The 16,768-nt window shown below is 28.0% G+C and overlaps 1 protein-coding gene across 3 annotated transcripts in view; it reads right to left on the reverse strand.

The window, feature by feature from the left end:
- Nucleotides 1-12,973: 12,973 nt before the first annotated feature.
- LOC129958464 (E3 ubiquitin-protein ligase NRDP1-like) overlaps nucleotides 12,974-16,768 on the reverse strand; it is a 33,133-nt gene continuing 29,338 nt past the window's right edge. For all 3 annotated transcript variants that reach the window (XM_056070959.1, XM_056070960.1, XM_056070958.1), the window contains one exon: nucleotides 12,974-16,245. In XM_056070959.1, the coding sequence (XP_055926934.1) occupies nucleotides 15,900-16,245 (346 nt within the window). In that variant the 3' untranslated portion in view covers nucleotides 12,974-15,899. The remainder of the gene's footprint in view (nucleotides 16,246-16,768) is intronic.

Below are 16,768 nucleotides of genomic sequence, written 5' to 3' on the forward strand. Positions count from 1 at the left end.
GGCATCCGTTTAGCAACCACCAGAGCTATCTGTAAAACAGTTTTCAGTATCAAAAGGCTTACAGCGCTGGGAAGTAACATTACAAATTCTTATCAATGCACCACTAAAAGAAGGAAAGAAAAAAAAAGGTTTTTCTTTTTTTCGTTTATTCTTCCCTTTTAATAATTTATTCGGGGGGCCAGCATTTCTGCTGTTTGCATTTCCCTGACATTTCAAGGTGTTTTTAAAGAAATTTCCCCGACATTTTTCAGATGTTTCTAATATTTTCAGAATAATATCGCTTTATTTTATTCTCCTTAATTATTGCACAATATGTTCTTAAATTTATTTGAAAAAATTTTCAGTTATTTTAACCAAAATCGCCGTAATAGAAAATTTAACTCTCAGAAACAAAAAACCAACATTTTGACTTACTGAATTCCAGACAAGCTTTAATTATGTAAAACCCTTCCTTTTATTTTGCAAATATATTAATCAACACTAGAAGATACATGTCCATCTACACCGACTTTTACCAACCAATCATATCTCAGATCTGTTTTTCAAATTTACTCACGAAAAATGCAGCGGAAAATATATGCACATTGACGAAGTGCTAAAGAATGATTACGATTTATTTCCTTCCAGTGCGGTTTCTCCTATCCATACTCTTTACTAGCACGCCAATCGGAACTAAACGATAATTTTATTAAAAGGAAAAAAAATTCATTTACAAATACAAAATGAAATCTCCGCATCAAAATAAGAAAAATTCTTCAATGAAATCAAAGTTGCATTGACTTTTAGCTCACCAACTATAATTAAAAAAATTCGCTTGCACATTGGTTCAATACTTAACCCATAAAATAGAGAAAAAAGTGGAAAATTGGTCCTTATTTTTTTTTTCTTTACTGCATAAAAAGAAAAATGTTTTAGAGGTATAAATTTCAAAAAAGATAGTATGAACGAATTTCATAAATTTTTGTGGCAAACAGTTTAATATACATCAAACCGTATGAAAAAAATGTTGTCCTTCTCTTTTAAAAAAAAAATAAATTACAAGAGACATGTGTACCTTTAATGTATGAAACAAATTGATTTCTCGTGTTTGATATTATTTTCAAATTATAGAGTATTTTGTTGAATGTATGAGAAATTTTAAAGGAACACAAAATAAAAAAATTTTAAAAATGCTAAAAGAAAATATTATCAATAACGTCCATATCATGTCATCCATAGCATCTATTCATATAAAAAATTTAGTAATCTGTGTTCATAACGGTTAAAAATAAACAACAAAAATTGCTTTACAGAAAGAATAACAACAACATCCGATACTTCATAATTAAAAAAAAATCTCCGAGAAGGAAAAAATAATTGTTGTAAAATATTTATTTACTTAAAATAAATTGTCTTGGGATTGTAATAATGGTTCAATATTTTAAAACCTTATAAATATATATACTTGAAATGAATTTTGCATATTAATATTCTAAATTCATATGGAGGGGGATAGATAGTGTTATATATATCTCTTTAAATAAAAGAGACCCATTGAAGCTTAAAATCGTAACAGTATCAGGATCTGGGCTTTAGTTAGGCTGTCTTTTTCCATAGTAAGCCAAACCATTTTCGCTATTCCTGCCGATAACTTGTTCTGGAAAAAAAAAAACTTTCAACGAAAATATTATATATTAATACATATATGCAAAAAATTAGATATGGCGGTTAATCTTTCTCTTCCAGAGTCTGTTTTAGATTATCAGTAAAAGTTTGATTTTCATTAGTTGCCAACGATGTTTCATTATACTTATGAAAAAATACCAGCGAATTGTCATGTTCGATAAAAAATTACCGATTTATAAAAAAAAATTTCCAGTTTTACAATAAATTTCTCAGGCCTGATTTTTCCCGATCTCCCAGAATTCCTTGACGATTTCCGGTTTTCCCGACCGATTGGCCACCTTGCATTATTATGATTATTATGAATCTTGAAACCAATTTCTCATAAATTTTAAATCAGATAGCTGCTTTCATATGGAATCAAAGCTTGGTAAAATTAATACTTGATACTTAAACTAATAGTTGATGCATAAATCCTCAAAATATTAAAATACTGAATTTTCTTCGGAATTAAGTAACTGCAAAGAAGTTCAAAGCTTTTAAAAGATCTGGAAATAAGCGATAAATCGATTACAATATATAACCTTTACAAACAGAAAACCAATCAAACTTAAAAGGTTGTAAAAACCAGCAGTTGCGAAGAAGCAAGTTATCAAATGGAAATTCCATCAACATATTTCAATTTCTTTCTATTATAAAATATGGTGCAAATTCAAATGGTTATCCGAGTTATCAAGAGGGGTATCAATTAATCCACTATTTAAATGTTTTTTACTAATACTTCAGTATCTAATGTTAAAAATTTTTGTTCGCTCATTTCGTCCATTTAATTTTTGTTTTTGTTTTTTCATTTTAATGATTAACATAGTTCACACTTAGGTAACTATTATTAGGATATAATATTTAATTATAAATTCAAAATGTTACTATTCAACGTTCAGTTCGATAAAACCAAATCAATACAAAAAAAAACCTGTCGATGAGTTATAGATATAAATGCATCCTAATCCTACAAAGTGTTTCTTTTAATTCGAAAGATTTTCAGCACAAATATTAACATCTTAAAAAAACATGCATTTAGGTACAAATACAAACTTATATTTTCAGACCAAAATGAAAATGCAGTATACACTTGGCACTTCGTTATCTGTTACAATACAGTTGCGAAGTTTAATAAGAAGAAGCCACGATCGCGTCACTGTTTTGAGACCCCTTGTCTCTAACCAATGCCGTAAATTCACCATTGCCTTAACACTGTAAAATATATAGAATAGATTTTGAGAATCGCAAGAGTCTCCATTCATTAGGCGAGCGCCTCTAGCAACTGTTAGAAAAATCCCATCTGAATACAGATTTGTTCATTTTGACAAATAAAAAATAACATGACTCAAAATAAAAAATTTTTACTATCTGCAAACTACAATTAACAATAAAACTGCAAAATTCAGCCTGCTTAACATAGACTAATCTTAATATGAATAAAAGTTCTCGGGGATGTATATGCATATATGTATGTTTTAAACCTCCTTCTAAACAATTGGGCCCAATTCAACCAAATTTTCACACTTATAAGACATGAGAAAGAATACTGTCAACTTTTCAAAATTAATTAAACCAATTGATTTTTAAAAATTAACAAAAATCGTTCTTTTTTACACCATGAACTAACTACTGCTCCAGTATTTTTAAAAATTCCTCTTTTATTTTAATAAGTCTTTCGATAATACTTTTATTGGTCTTAAAGTAGTGATTTAATCATGCTTAAAACTAAGTTAAAATCAATCGTTCAAACGAAGACAGCCTTTTATATACTACAGAACTTGTTAACAAAATGTGCAATACTAATATAACAAATATTAATAACTGATGGAGAAAATTAGTTAGCACTGGTTTTTAAAAATTGACTGGTTTAACTGATATTCTAATTCTCCTTAAAAGCAGACGATAGAAGGATTTTGCATATTATAATATCCTATACAAAAGTATTTTTTACTTTAAAAATATTACACATAAAAAGATTTTAATCCCGAGAAACGACGGGTACATCAACCATCACAGAATAAAATGTCACCAACTCGAAATGATGATAATGGAATCTGAGACACAAAAATTTAGATAATAAACTACTAAAATGAATAGCTTACGCCTAACTGCAATGATTCTAAAAAGAAAGAAAAAAATCTGATATCCAGTCTTAACAGTTTTTAAGGGTAAATATGAGAAATTTGAGAAAAAGCACTTAATATGAAACATCAACTCCAAACAAAAAGCAAATGTTTTTCTATTCGATACAAAATGATTGGCATTCATATTGCGCTTGGAGAGAAACTTTCATACAACTAGCTCCATTATAGTATAGTACTTAGGCAGTAAGCATTAAAATACGCAAAACCCAATAAACCTTTTTAAGGGATAAAGTTAGATATTTAATGGAATCATCCTAGATTTGAGGTTCACATGTCAGTATATTAAGAAGCAGTATATAAAAACAAAATCAACCAATAAATTGATTATTTATCAATAAGCAGTATATACAAGCGAAATCAACCTACAAATTGATTTTGTTTGTATATATTGCTTCTTGATTCACTGACATTCACTGACTCTCAAATTTAGGATGATTCCATAGTCAATCTCAACATAAAAATTGATGATTCCGACATAAATATCTGAAATAATACGAAAGTCTGTACTTAATAGAAGAATATTTCAAAATATTCAAGTGAACAAATATACCTTTCTAATATAAAAATGAAAAAAAAAACTATCATTACTAAAAAGTTAAATCAACTTTTATATAATTAACAATAAAAATTTGTGACATTTTTCAGCATTTCCTAAGATTAGAAAATTGATAGTTAATTTGGCTGGATACATGATTTTTGAAAATGTCGAGATTAATGTTGAATCAAAGCATAACCAAAAATTTTGAATTAGATTTTTATATATGCAGCAATAAACAAGATTCAATATGGCTGGGATGGAAAATTTGAATCTTTCGTGCGCTAACTCATTATATTTAGTAGTCTAGAACATTTTCTTAGCATCTTTACAAACCCAAGAGCTAAAGCACTTCAGGATGCCTACCATCATAAGATTGGCAAAACTAACACGAAATTGACGATAGAACAAAGGCATTTTCTATTTGACTTAAACTTTTAACAGAAAAAAATAGCGGCGTTTAGAAATGGTCAGACTATTAAAAAATATCTTATGACTACTGAAGTTTACTATAAGGTTTTTTCGAACATTACACATTTACAAGTTTAAAAGACACCTTCTCTGTAGTTAGAAGCAAAATGAAAATAAAAAATGCCAGTTGAAACATTTACAAAGAATTTTTTGAATCCAACGCGAGACGTTATTGTCTTAAATTTAACAAAACTCATTAAGTGAAGAATCTTATTCAATGAAATTTAAAGTTTTTAAGTTTAAATCAAAGTAATGAAAACCTTTTTTTATCACGACGTTTACAGTGGCAAAATCACGTGACAACGATTCAATGAAGCAATACCGTTTTTAATTTCATTGCAATAAAAGTCATTGTTACAAATGGTGTAATTTTCCAAACATTACTAACTAAAGAAAAACAAACAAAATCGATATCATTGAAAAGCTACTTTTTTTAATCTTTAACCCGATGTAAAAATAACTGTTGTGTGATAATATGCTATGATGTTATGGTATAAATATGTAAAAACTCAGATGTTTTTTAATCAAACTTTAATTAAAAACTTGAAAAATCCGTTCTTAGTGGGCTTTTAATACCCAAGAAGAAACTTCCTGCAAGATTTCATGTTCCTGACTTCTATGGTTTAAACTATGTATTGCTCCGTCAATCAGGCCAAACCTTTACTCAGTCCAGTATAGACAGATTTCACTGGGAAACAAAATAAAATATATAAGAGTTGCAAAAAGAGAAAAAGCAAAAATCTTTTTAAAATGTCAATATCTGAACCCCGGAGGGGAAAAAAATTGATTCTTTTTTTTTTTTTTTTTTTCCCTATAAGATTTTTCTGCACCAAATCTAGCACATTTTTTTAAATAAAAAAAATCTGGCTAGATTGAACTAGACAGATAAGGTTAAACTCGTTCTATTGAATTTTTATCCTAAAGACAGTAGTTTCCAGTTAGACGTTTTAAAATTGAGGAAAGAATTAAGCATGCACTTATATGTTAGTCATTAGACAGATTAATCTGCAAAGGTCAAGCAATGTGACATGTTTTCTTAGTTGAAAATCAAATAGAAATATAGAAATACAAAATTTTATATCAGATTCAAGACTTTTAAAAATATATTTAAATCAGCTAAAATGCATTTATAAGTAAATGATAGAATATTATTGCAATTTTAAAACTAATATTGATTTTTATATTGCACTCAATATAAGCTCTGATATACCGTCTAAAATTACAACAATTTATTTGAATAAAATATATTGTTTTAAAGAAAGTAAAGGAGCATTTTGACTTCTTAAGAATTTGGCAATCAAATCAATGAAGTAGAAGCAATTTCAAAAATATTTTAGTAGTCTAATATAAAATGCTACAAAGCAACTAACACAAAACTGCGATATTTTTCACACAAATGGCAATTTAAACCTGCATGTCAAAATGTATAAAAATAACTGGAATGTTATAAGAAAAAAATGAAATAAATTAAATAACAAGGATTTCTTCAAACTACAAATAGGATATCAGAGGCAAATAAATGTAAACACATATAATTTACAACGAACTCATCCATAGAGATAAAGAAATCTGAATAAATTCATTAAACTTGCATTTCTGAAGTAGAAAGTGATCTACCAACCATAGTATATGGTTGTCATTTAAGAAAGGGGAATTTCCGATGCATCTACAACACGCAAAGTCGAATAAGTATTCACTTTTAAAAAATTCAGTAACTTAATAAACATATAAGATTAACAACTTCAAACAATGCAAAACAAAGAACATCTTTAGTTAACTGCAAGAGCAGATTTATAATTAATTCGAAGAAAAAAGTTCCCGGTTTTGATGTGAACTCTACATTCGAATCCACAGAGCCTTTCGATTTTTCACATTTCAAATCATAATCTAAAAATATTCTTTCACGCTACTGACATTTAATCCATATTTATACAATATAACAAAAATACTGATAACAGAAATTCTACTTAATGTCTCTAATTTGCTTTACCAGCCTAAACACTCTTACAAATATTATTACACAACTCGAAGGAAACATCGTGCTTATTCAATGATTATCTTATGTAAAAAAAAATCGTAGTAAAGGCTGAAAACAAATGCTTGAAACTAAATGTCACAATGAATACGAACTCACGTGCCAATTTTTCACATGATTTTATTAAATAAAAAACATCACACAAGCACATTGCTGGGAAAATTCAAGTTAAAAAAAAGCATCGAATTCTTTTTTCATTTGAAGCAAATCTTAAAATCGTACATAATTCAATATTTTAATAATAATAATAATAATAATCCGTGTATAATCCAAATAATTAATATTGAATACAAAATACCAGGCATATTAATTGAATGATACTTGATAACAAAATTCAAACAAATGAATGAATATAAATATTTGAAAACAGTTAAAGCAATTAACAAATACATATAATTAAATTTGGTTTTTACTGCACGATTATCAACTAACCTGCGTATATTGCAAATCTACTGAAAATAAATATATCAATAGTTGTATCCTCTGGGATAGAAACTTTCCTTACTATAAAAAACAATTAAAATAATAAACAGACATAGAAAGATTAGCTTTTGTTCTAAGTTCCACTTCATGCTGATTTTCTCTTAAAGCCAACTTGTATAACATTAACACAAAATATACATGTAGATGTGGATATTAAAGCACTCAGACTTGATTTACATAACTTTTTCGCTTGTAAGTTACTTATTAAACCATGTCTCAGAAACTTTTATTCGATTACAGCGTACTCAAATACTCAAAATGAAAAAAAAAAAAAAAAAAAATTCCAACGCAGAAAATAAAACAGAAATAGCAACATTTCAATAAATATGCATAATGGATTAGTGCAGAAGTTTTACCCATTTCGCAATTGCACACTTTGGCTTGACAGACAATATGGGAATAGATTTTAGCATAAAACTTGATGTTAAGATTCAAAATGAGAAAAGAAAAATCTGTACACAGTGTAGAAATTCTATTAACAGAATGAAAAACTATAAACTGACCCTTCAACACTTTATTGGTTATAGGAAGAACACAACGTATATGGCCTTAAAAATTTCAAGAATCAGAAATAATAAACTCAAAATTCAAATTATCAGCGGCTTATGAAGGTTTTTAGACGAAGCCGTAACAAATAATGCTAATACATTTGCTTATAAAGTAGAAACGCTGTTGTATACAGGATGCAGAGATCCAAGATTTGTTGGATAATCAAGCGGGGTTTCCAATTTTCTGGAAAATGACGACAGCAGAAAACAACATTTTTGTGCTTTTTTTTTTTTTTCCCACAAAGTAAAAAAGGACAAGATTGAAAAGTAAGAAAGCCACAGATCTGTATGATGGTAAAACGTTAAGACAATCTTTTGACATATATCCACATCTAAGCAAATAAGTGCTGATGTCTGCCATAAAAAGATTTAAAGAAATGTGAAGAAAGACGATTATCTAAAAGGCAGATGCTCAGCAATCACTCATATATTATTTTAAAGCAACTAACATTAAGCACGATATTTCATCTCTCAACTAAAAATGAAGAAATTCCTTACCTAATATATTTATAGGATTGTGTTAAATAAGTTGTAATTGCATAATTTTTCCACTCTTCAAAGTGTTAATGAGCTGTTAAATAGCAAAAAAGCATCATAACACTTTTTAATACTAAAAAAGCATGGATTTAACTGTGAAGGATAAATATGTCACCAGACAGCCAATAAAAAAGGATATCCTAACACAAAATTAGTGTAATCTTTTAAGCAGTTTCTTTTTCGACAAGAAGTCAGGATACCTCTGCATATGTCCAATATCTGCAATGATTTTTTTTTTTTCCTTTAATCTAAAAGGCACACACAGCAAAAGAAAATGCCAATGATTATCAGTTAAAAGGTATTTCACTAACGCTAACTATTGTTATAAGTTATTTAAATTTGCATATAGCTGGATCAGATCATAAATATGTTAAGTACAAAATTTTCAATTTTGAATTACACTATGTGCACTGCCCTTTAGGTGAAGAACTATTTTACGAACAATTATCAATAAAAAGGCATTTTGTTAGGAAAGTTTTCCACATAAAAAATCCATTTATTTTTTAAAAAATTAGAAAAGATTTAGCTATGACAAAACAAATAAAAGGGCATTTAGGAATGTGTAAAATTGCATGTAAAAAAGAAAAATGGGTGAAAATTACCCTTCCACTTGCTTCCTAAAAAAGTAAATTTGCTTTTTTTTACTCAACATAGATTTGATCTCAACCAGCCATTTAATACTAGCTCTAAGAACACATTTCATCATGCAGCCACAACAGTTACATAAATCATAGTTTGAGGACCAATGTCTGAGCAAGCAATATCATTGCATGCTTACTAGGCGTTTATGAATTATGGAATGATTTTTTTTATTTCTGATATAATACAAGGATGACTTATTTTTTAATAAAATAAATAAAATATGGAAGGGTCATATTGCAACTTTAAAAAAGGCGATTCCGTTTTATTTGAAATTTCAAGTAAATAAACACAGGCCAACACTTATTTGGACCTAGAAGTTTTTTTAACTGATTTTATACCTATTTCAGGAACAGAAAATAAATATAACATTAGCTTCTGCCCATTGCCTCTTATTTGTAAGATGACTGTAACGTTATTGCCAACAAAAACTGAAATTAAGCCTAGTGGATAGGCGTTAAGTTTTAAAAAAATCTTTTTTAGTAAATTTGTTTTTAAAAATTAATTGAAAAGATGTAGCAACACTTCTTAACTTTACTGCAGCTGAATTAAGAATCAGAAATGAAATTAATTAAATGAACGCAAATACAAAAATTATTCTGTTCACTATGAAAGCCTGTTTTATTTGACCATTCTCTATTACCTTTGTTTATATAGTTTATTTTCAGGTTCTGACAACAATCTTCTCTGATATCGATCTCCCATTGTCTTCGTGTTTTAGTGAAATCATTGCCTTCATCTACAAGATTTTCTGGAAAACCGTCTACACGGGAGAATCTTTATACTCATACCGTCACACAATTTACAAAATGATTATCATTTATGAACTATCTGAATTGCCGGCAATTAAAAATTGCAGCTTTAACTGTATCTGCTCTTGTTCCAAACATTTTTACCAAACATATGTAATCAAGAGTTGCCCATGAACTATATCATTAGCTTTAACCTTAAATGTAGAAAGAGCAAATTAATTCTGCCTCATTCGCCTAATGCTTCACGAATAACATTTCTTTCTCCTGCAACCATGCTCACCCCACAAAGACCATTCTTTTCTTATTCAGTGTTATTGCTTGGTTCAAAAATACCATAGGCATTAAAAGCAAGCCTATTTTGTGTAGTCCTTCCCCCACTTGTTGACAAGGGAGAAATTTAATCATTTTTCATTCCACACAAAATATGCTTTCAAATTCGTGAAATTTAATATTATCGATCGTCCAAGTCAAGGTGTATTTCATACATCCTACAATTCCGTGTGTTAGAACAAAACGTCCCATCTTACCATCTTATATCCTTTTAATATGATTCACCTGTTCAAGGAATAACTTATTTCTTACAGTTTTAAATATTTTATAATCTAGCTATACCGAATCTCAAAAAGTAAAAATGATACATAGAACTGTTTTAGATACCAGTACATCAAATATATTCAAAATCAGTTAAAAAAAACTCCAGGTACCAAATTTCTTTTGTCTGTGAAATTAGTCAATAACAGATTCAAGAGATGTTGAAATATTAAATACGATGTAGTATTATAAAATTAGATAGCTCTAAAATAATCACAGAAAAATAATACTTTACAAAATCTGTGTGTTATAAAGCAAGCATCTTACAAAGAGTTGAAGAATTTTCATTCACAAAATATTAAAAAAAAAAAAATTATTACACATAGAAAAATATAATGGGAATAAAATATTCACTCATCTTTATTGAAAAATATACATCAATTTGTCTCATTTCATTTTAAATAATCATTAAAATTTCAGAATTTAGAATTAATGAAATGAAATTTTTAAAGCATTAATATAGGGTTCCCACTCTTATTGAGGAAAAAATTCAAGAACTTTTCAAAAAGTTTTAAAAACCTTTTTAAGGAAATTCTAGGATTAAAAATTTACATATTTACTTAAACATTTTAGACCCTCCCCCCTCCAAATAAATTATTAAAAATATTTTCTCTATTAATGTTCAAATGAGACATTTTTTGCTATTGCTTCTAGATGCTTAAGTGAAAAGCATTAAGGTCCATTTTATGCTCTTATAATTAACTTCCAAGTTTTAAGTGAGTTTCAACATCACAATATTAATATCTAAACAAAGGAACTGGAAAACAACATGCAATTGCAATGCTTTAAAATGACATTTTAAATTGTTTAGATTCTCAAACCCTAAAAGTATTTCATTCTGACACACACTGAAAATTTCTATTCTTTTCTTTCTTTACTTAGTTTGTTTAAAGACTTCGACACAGAAACTGCTTCAGTTTTCAACTTTTTTTTCTTATTTTGAATTACTTAATTCTTCTGTAATGCATTGCTTTTCTTCTCCTCAAGTTTGCGATTTTTACTTGTTAATGTTTTCAACATATTTAATTAATATATAAAAAATACTAGCTGTAAGTACTTTCATGATTTGAAAGAACTCTATTACGCCGCAATTTATTATTTTTTTTATTCACTAAATATCACACGTTTTGCAACATGTCTTTCGTTTTTAAAGTTTTCCACCTCAATAATTTCATTTTTAAAAAATCCCCTTTCGACTATGTCTGAATACCGGACAGTATCATCTGAATCTTAATTACCTCCCACAATTTCTGGTTAATTTCGATCCATCTAAATATTTTATAAAGAATTATCAGTTCGATTCTCAGAAAATTTAAACCCCTGAATATCAACTAAATTCTACAAACACTTAAAAAGTTGTCAAATTCTATTAGAAATTACATGCTTCAAACAACTGTTAAATTCTATTAAAATGCATCTCTAAATTTTTTTTTTCCCTTGCAGTTGCTTGCAATTAAGAAAAAACCCGAAAAACTGGCTTTCATCTTATATTTTCGGCTGTTTTGGCATTCTCCTCTAATCTAATGAATTCATACTCCTTCCAAGCACATAGTTAGTAAGGGATTCATCCAAAACTAGACAAATGAAAGCATATACAAAGTGCAAACATTTATATTTCAAATCTCTCCGGCACTTTTCCAAAATACTTTTATGATTAGTACGCATTTTTTGCATTCTATCCTTAAAAAATCTAGATAAACTTTGCTCATATGGGCCAAAAATGGCAAAAATAGATTGTTTCTAAAGTAGAAAGTTATGCGGTCAGATAATTTTGGTTAATGACAAAAAAACTATCAAATTTACTTGTTCTTTTTCATGTTTTCCAACACAAAACAAGTTGCTTCACATTTCGACTGTACGATTAGAAGCAGCGGCAGCATTCTCTAGACATCTGATTCAACAAAAATTTTGAAACGTTTTTCACTGTCTGAAAATTTTAGAAAGTTTACTCCCTTTGTTGGCGATTCTTTGAATAAATAATATTCACTAGATAAAAAGAAATTCTATATTCTATGTGGGTGATATTTCGCCTAGTGCAAATTAATTATTGACAACATACACGCTACTTCTACCCACGTTTTTTTTTTTTTTTTTAATGTTACAAATTATTCGTGTTTTCAAGAATTCTTAAGGACTGTGGGAACCCTGAAACAGAAAAAAAAAAAAAAAAAAAAAAAAAAAAAATCTTCTGCAACCATTATTCAAAATGGGTTCTGAAAAATCTTAAAATCACAAATACAATTAACAATACCAAATGAGAGTGTTAGAAAAGTGAAAAAAAAATTTGCATATATTCAAATAAGAGTATCCTAACCCTTATAAGTATAAATTTCATAGATTTTCACTATAAATATTTCATTGAAAAATTACTGATAGAGATATTTTACAGAGTGCTGATTCATTCCCTTCATACAAAAAAAAATGTACCTACTGCACAAGTATTATATCGTTATTACAGTCCAACTTAAATAACATTTGCAACAGCACACAATTCAATTTCAAAGGATATTTCCTTTTTTTTAAATTGATTAACCATAAGTATCGTCTGATTATAAATCATTTTTTTTTCAACAGGAAATATTACAATTCACAAATATAAGTGTTATATTTATTTGCATGGACTTCATCAAATGCACTACAAATATAAAGTAACAGTTGTGATCTAATACTGAGAACGAATTTGAAACATGCTATAACACTTTTTTTATGTGTGAGAAAACAACGATCTGAATGTTTCTCAGGCTCAAAAAAGGCTACATAACAAAGGACAAAAACATGACACAAAGAAAACTTCAAAAATAATTCTTTCCCAAAAGATTGGTTAACACAGTTCTTGAAAAATTAGATAAGATAGATGCTTAGAACAAAAAATAAAGTGAACTTCATAAATAATGAATTGTGCCAAACATAATCACAGAGATGTAAAGTTAATATGATTAATTGAACAATCAAACGAATAAATTTATACAAAAAGAGTTTGAGATATTAAAAATATCATAAAATTATTACATAAAAGAAAATTATCCGATCTCAAGAATGATAAAATTCGATTCCGAAAACGCTGAAATCTACGTTTTTGCAGAAATGTGTCGCGTATGAAAAATGTTGGGCAAATTTTGTTCAGACTTATTAAGTTTACCCAAAAAAATACACAATGATTTAAAAAGTGATCTCATTACATTTGATAAGTTCAAGAAATACTTTTATAACAAATCCTCCAATAAGAGAGACCATTAATACAAAACCTCAGTATTCAATAAAAATGGAAAAGGCTTACATATATAAAATCCTCACCCATACAGAGAACTCGTAACAAAATTCATAATGTACAAAAATGAAATGACAAAACAAATCCTGGATTTTTTTTAAAATGTATTTAAACCAAAAGAACTGTTAACTATTATTCTTGTTACTCATAAAATATTTGATGATTACTGAACACAAGAGAAAATTTACTAGAACAAACCAGACTGTCTAAATTCAATTCCAATTTGAAATTAAACAATCTCCATTAAAATTAGTTCAGAAAAATTCACTACTATCAATAATATATTTCATAATTAACAATGTATGTGGAAGAGAAAATAACCTATATAATTCATATATATATCTTTTAGCAGTGATTGGAATGGGATGATTTAAAAATAAAAGATAGCTACAGCACACTCCTCATAATTTTGAATAGTATTCAGATGACATGTACATGTTAGTCATTATTCCCTTTTTCAAAAACACATTATCAAAGAAAGATAATTACAACTATCATCAAAGGTAACACACCAATGTTCTCAAAACATTAAGTTTGTATATGAATCCAAACAAATGGTCATTACATTAACTTTCTGAATATACATACAATATACCTCAATACATAAGTTGCCACCATACAATGAAACAAAAGGAAAACTGAAATATAAATGTAGTTTTCTTAGGTTTGTTACTGACTAAAAGGGCTCTGTTTAGAACTCTAGTCATTTGATAAAACAGCAATAAAAGACATACAGTAATTCGGATTAAACACAAAAGAGGTCATATTTATTTGTAACTCTGCACATGCATGTTTTCTTTAATATGTGCAAAAAAAAAATTAAAGTCATTCCAATTACATTAGTCAAATCAATTCAAACAAATTTTAACTCCGAAAGGACCTGATATTATAAAGCCCAATGGTGTAAAGCATACAGACATTGCAACTATTCTGTCACTACACTTTCATAAATTTCAGTAAATGAGAGTGGGCTGAGTTGGGAGAGATTAAAATATTTCATTTTGTATCACATTTTAATGGAAATGAAAATTTTCTAAATGTATATAAAAAGAAATTTATTGCATTGCTGAGAATACGCATCTTTAAAAAAATGATTCAACTGAAAAATTAAACTGGTTAAAATTTTATAACATAACACTATAAAGAAAAGTTATGAGTTGTATATACTCATTAAAATGAACAATGGATAATTTAATTAAATTGAAACTGACTCTAATTTTTCATTGAAAAATAATGTTTACAATAATGCTGCCAATAACAAGAAATTCAGAATTCAAAAGGAAATAATTTGCATACCATATCAGTCTTTTTCCAAGATGACTGTCAGACTCAAATAATAACAAGAATGTCATTACAAAAGTTGTGCTTCAACATAAATTCTTATGTGGCTGGAATTCTTCATTTCCAAATATAATTCTTTTCAAAAGACTGCATGAAAAATATTAATTACTCTCAAAATATCGAGCAATTTATCACAGAAATATTAAATTGATGAGAACTGCATTGAAGAGTTGCAGCATTCATAAAAAAGATGTCAATTTAAACTAGATGGAACTAAAAATGAATCTTAGAATGTGCCCCAAAACCAAAGCATCTAATAAAAAAAGAATCTTACATTGGTATAAGCAATTTAAAAAATTTTATTCAAAAAATATAAACATGGATATTTTTATATTCTTTCTTGGTAATCAATATATTAAAATTAAAAATACATGAAAAAATACATGAGAACCACTCCAAAACCAATTTTTTTTTTCAAATGTTTAGAAAGTGCTAATGACTTAATATGTCATGAAAATATACATATATAATGCAGACAAAAAAAGTACTTTTTACAGGTGTTTTTAAAGACGTCATTACTGTAAATAAACAATTAATATTAAAAGAATTCAATGGATAAGTAAATAACTAGATATTTAAAATATTTAATTGCAAATATTTAAGCCAGACTGATACCTAAACCAGTATTTAAATAGCATTATTATTATATTTCAGCGTGATGGCACCCCCACATTAAATTAACACAATCCCTAAAAACATTTGATAAATCAATAAAAATCAGATCTGAAAACACATTTCTCATAGATTCTTCATATTCTGCAATTTCTGAATAACACTCATTTTGAAAGTTTTGATATTATATTCACAGCAAAATGATATTCAGAATTCAATTACACTTGCTGAAGATGAACTCATTTTGAATGAAAAATATATGCACATAAATGATACGTTGCAGCAATCATTGCCTTACATCATTCTATACCATGTGCAAAAATCATCACTAATCCTGGTTCTAGCACCATATCATCATTCATGTGAGGATTATCAATTGCCATAACAACAACAGCTTGCTTGCCAGGAATTCTTTTACAAACATAATTTTCATAGTATCTTCTATTTGACTGTCGAGTCTCTAATGTGCTCAACCCTGTAGGCCACCGCCTTTCATGGGCATTTTCCATTAGTTCAGCTGTTACATGTGGAGGGCAACCACTTTCACTTAGAGCTCTTCTAACCATTGTTTGGAGTACTGAATCTGGAGTAGATATCATGCCTCCCCAACGAGTGACTCGAGCTCTCTGCAAGGAATTGGCCCATCTAAAGGAAAGATCCAAATACATATAATAATATTTCTAACAGAAGCATATAGAACACATGCATTGTTAGAAGATAATTTTACTTTATTTAAAAGTAAGGTTTTATTAAGTGGAAAATAAACTTACACAATACAATATAGATAACGAATCAACAACAAAAAAAATGCCAGTGAATACTTGAATATTTTTGCTGTGTATCTAAATTAAAGTACATTAAAAGAATTTAAAAGGCTGGTCTTGTCAATGAAAATGTTTGCTGACTGTATTGTTCCAAAAAAAGTTCATTGAAAGAATTGAAGGGAAAAGTTAACTCATTCAGTTCTTTAATAATACTCCAAATAAAAAAGTAGGCTTTAAATAAACTTAACTCGAGATGAAATTGAACTATTATAATGAGAAGAGATGCTTGAATGCTTATGAATATAGATGTATAACCATAAAAACTTTTTGAAGTCCAGAAGTAATAATTTAGAAGAAATCCATCTTCAATTGTAAATTCAGCAAACAGCGTTTTCAAGAGAATT

This window comes from Argiope bruennichi, chromosome X1 (genome assembly GCF_947563725.1).
Source record: "Argiope bruennichi chromosome X1, qqArgBrue1.1, whole genome shotgun sequence".
Taxonomy (NCBI): domain Eukaryota; kingdom Metazoa; phylum Arthropoda; class Arachnida; order Araneae; family Araneidae; genus Argiope; species Argiope bruennichi.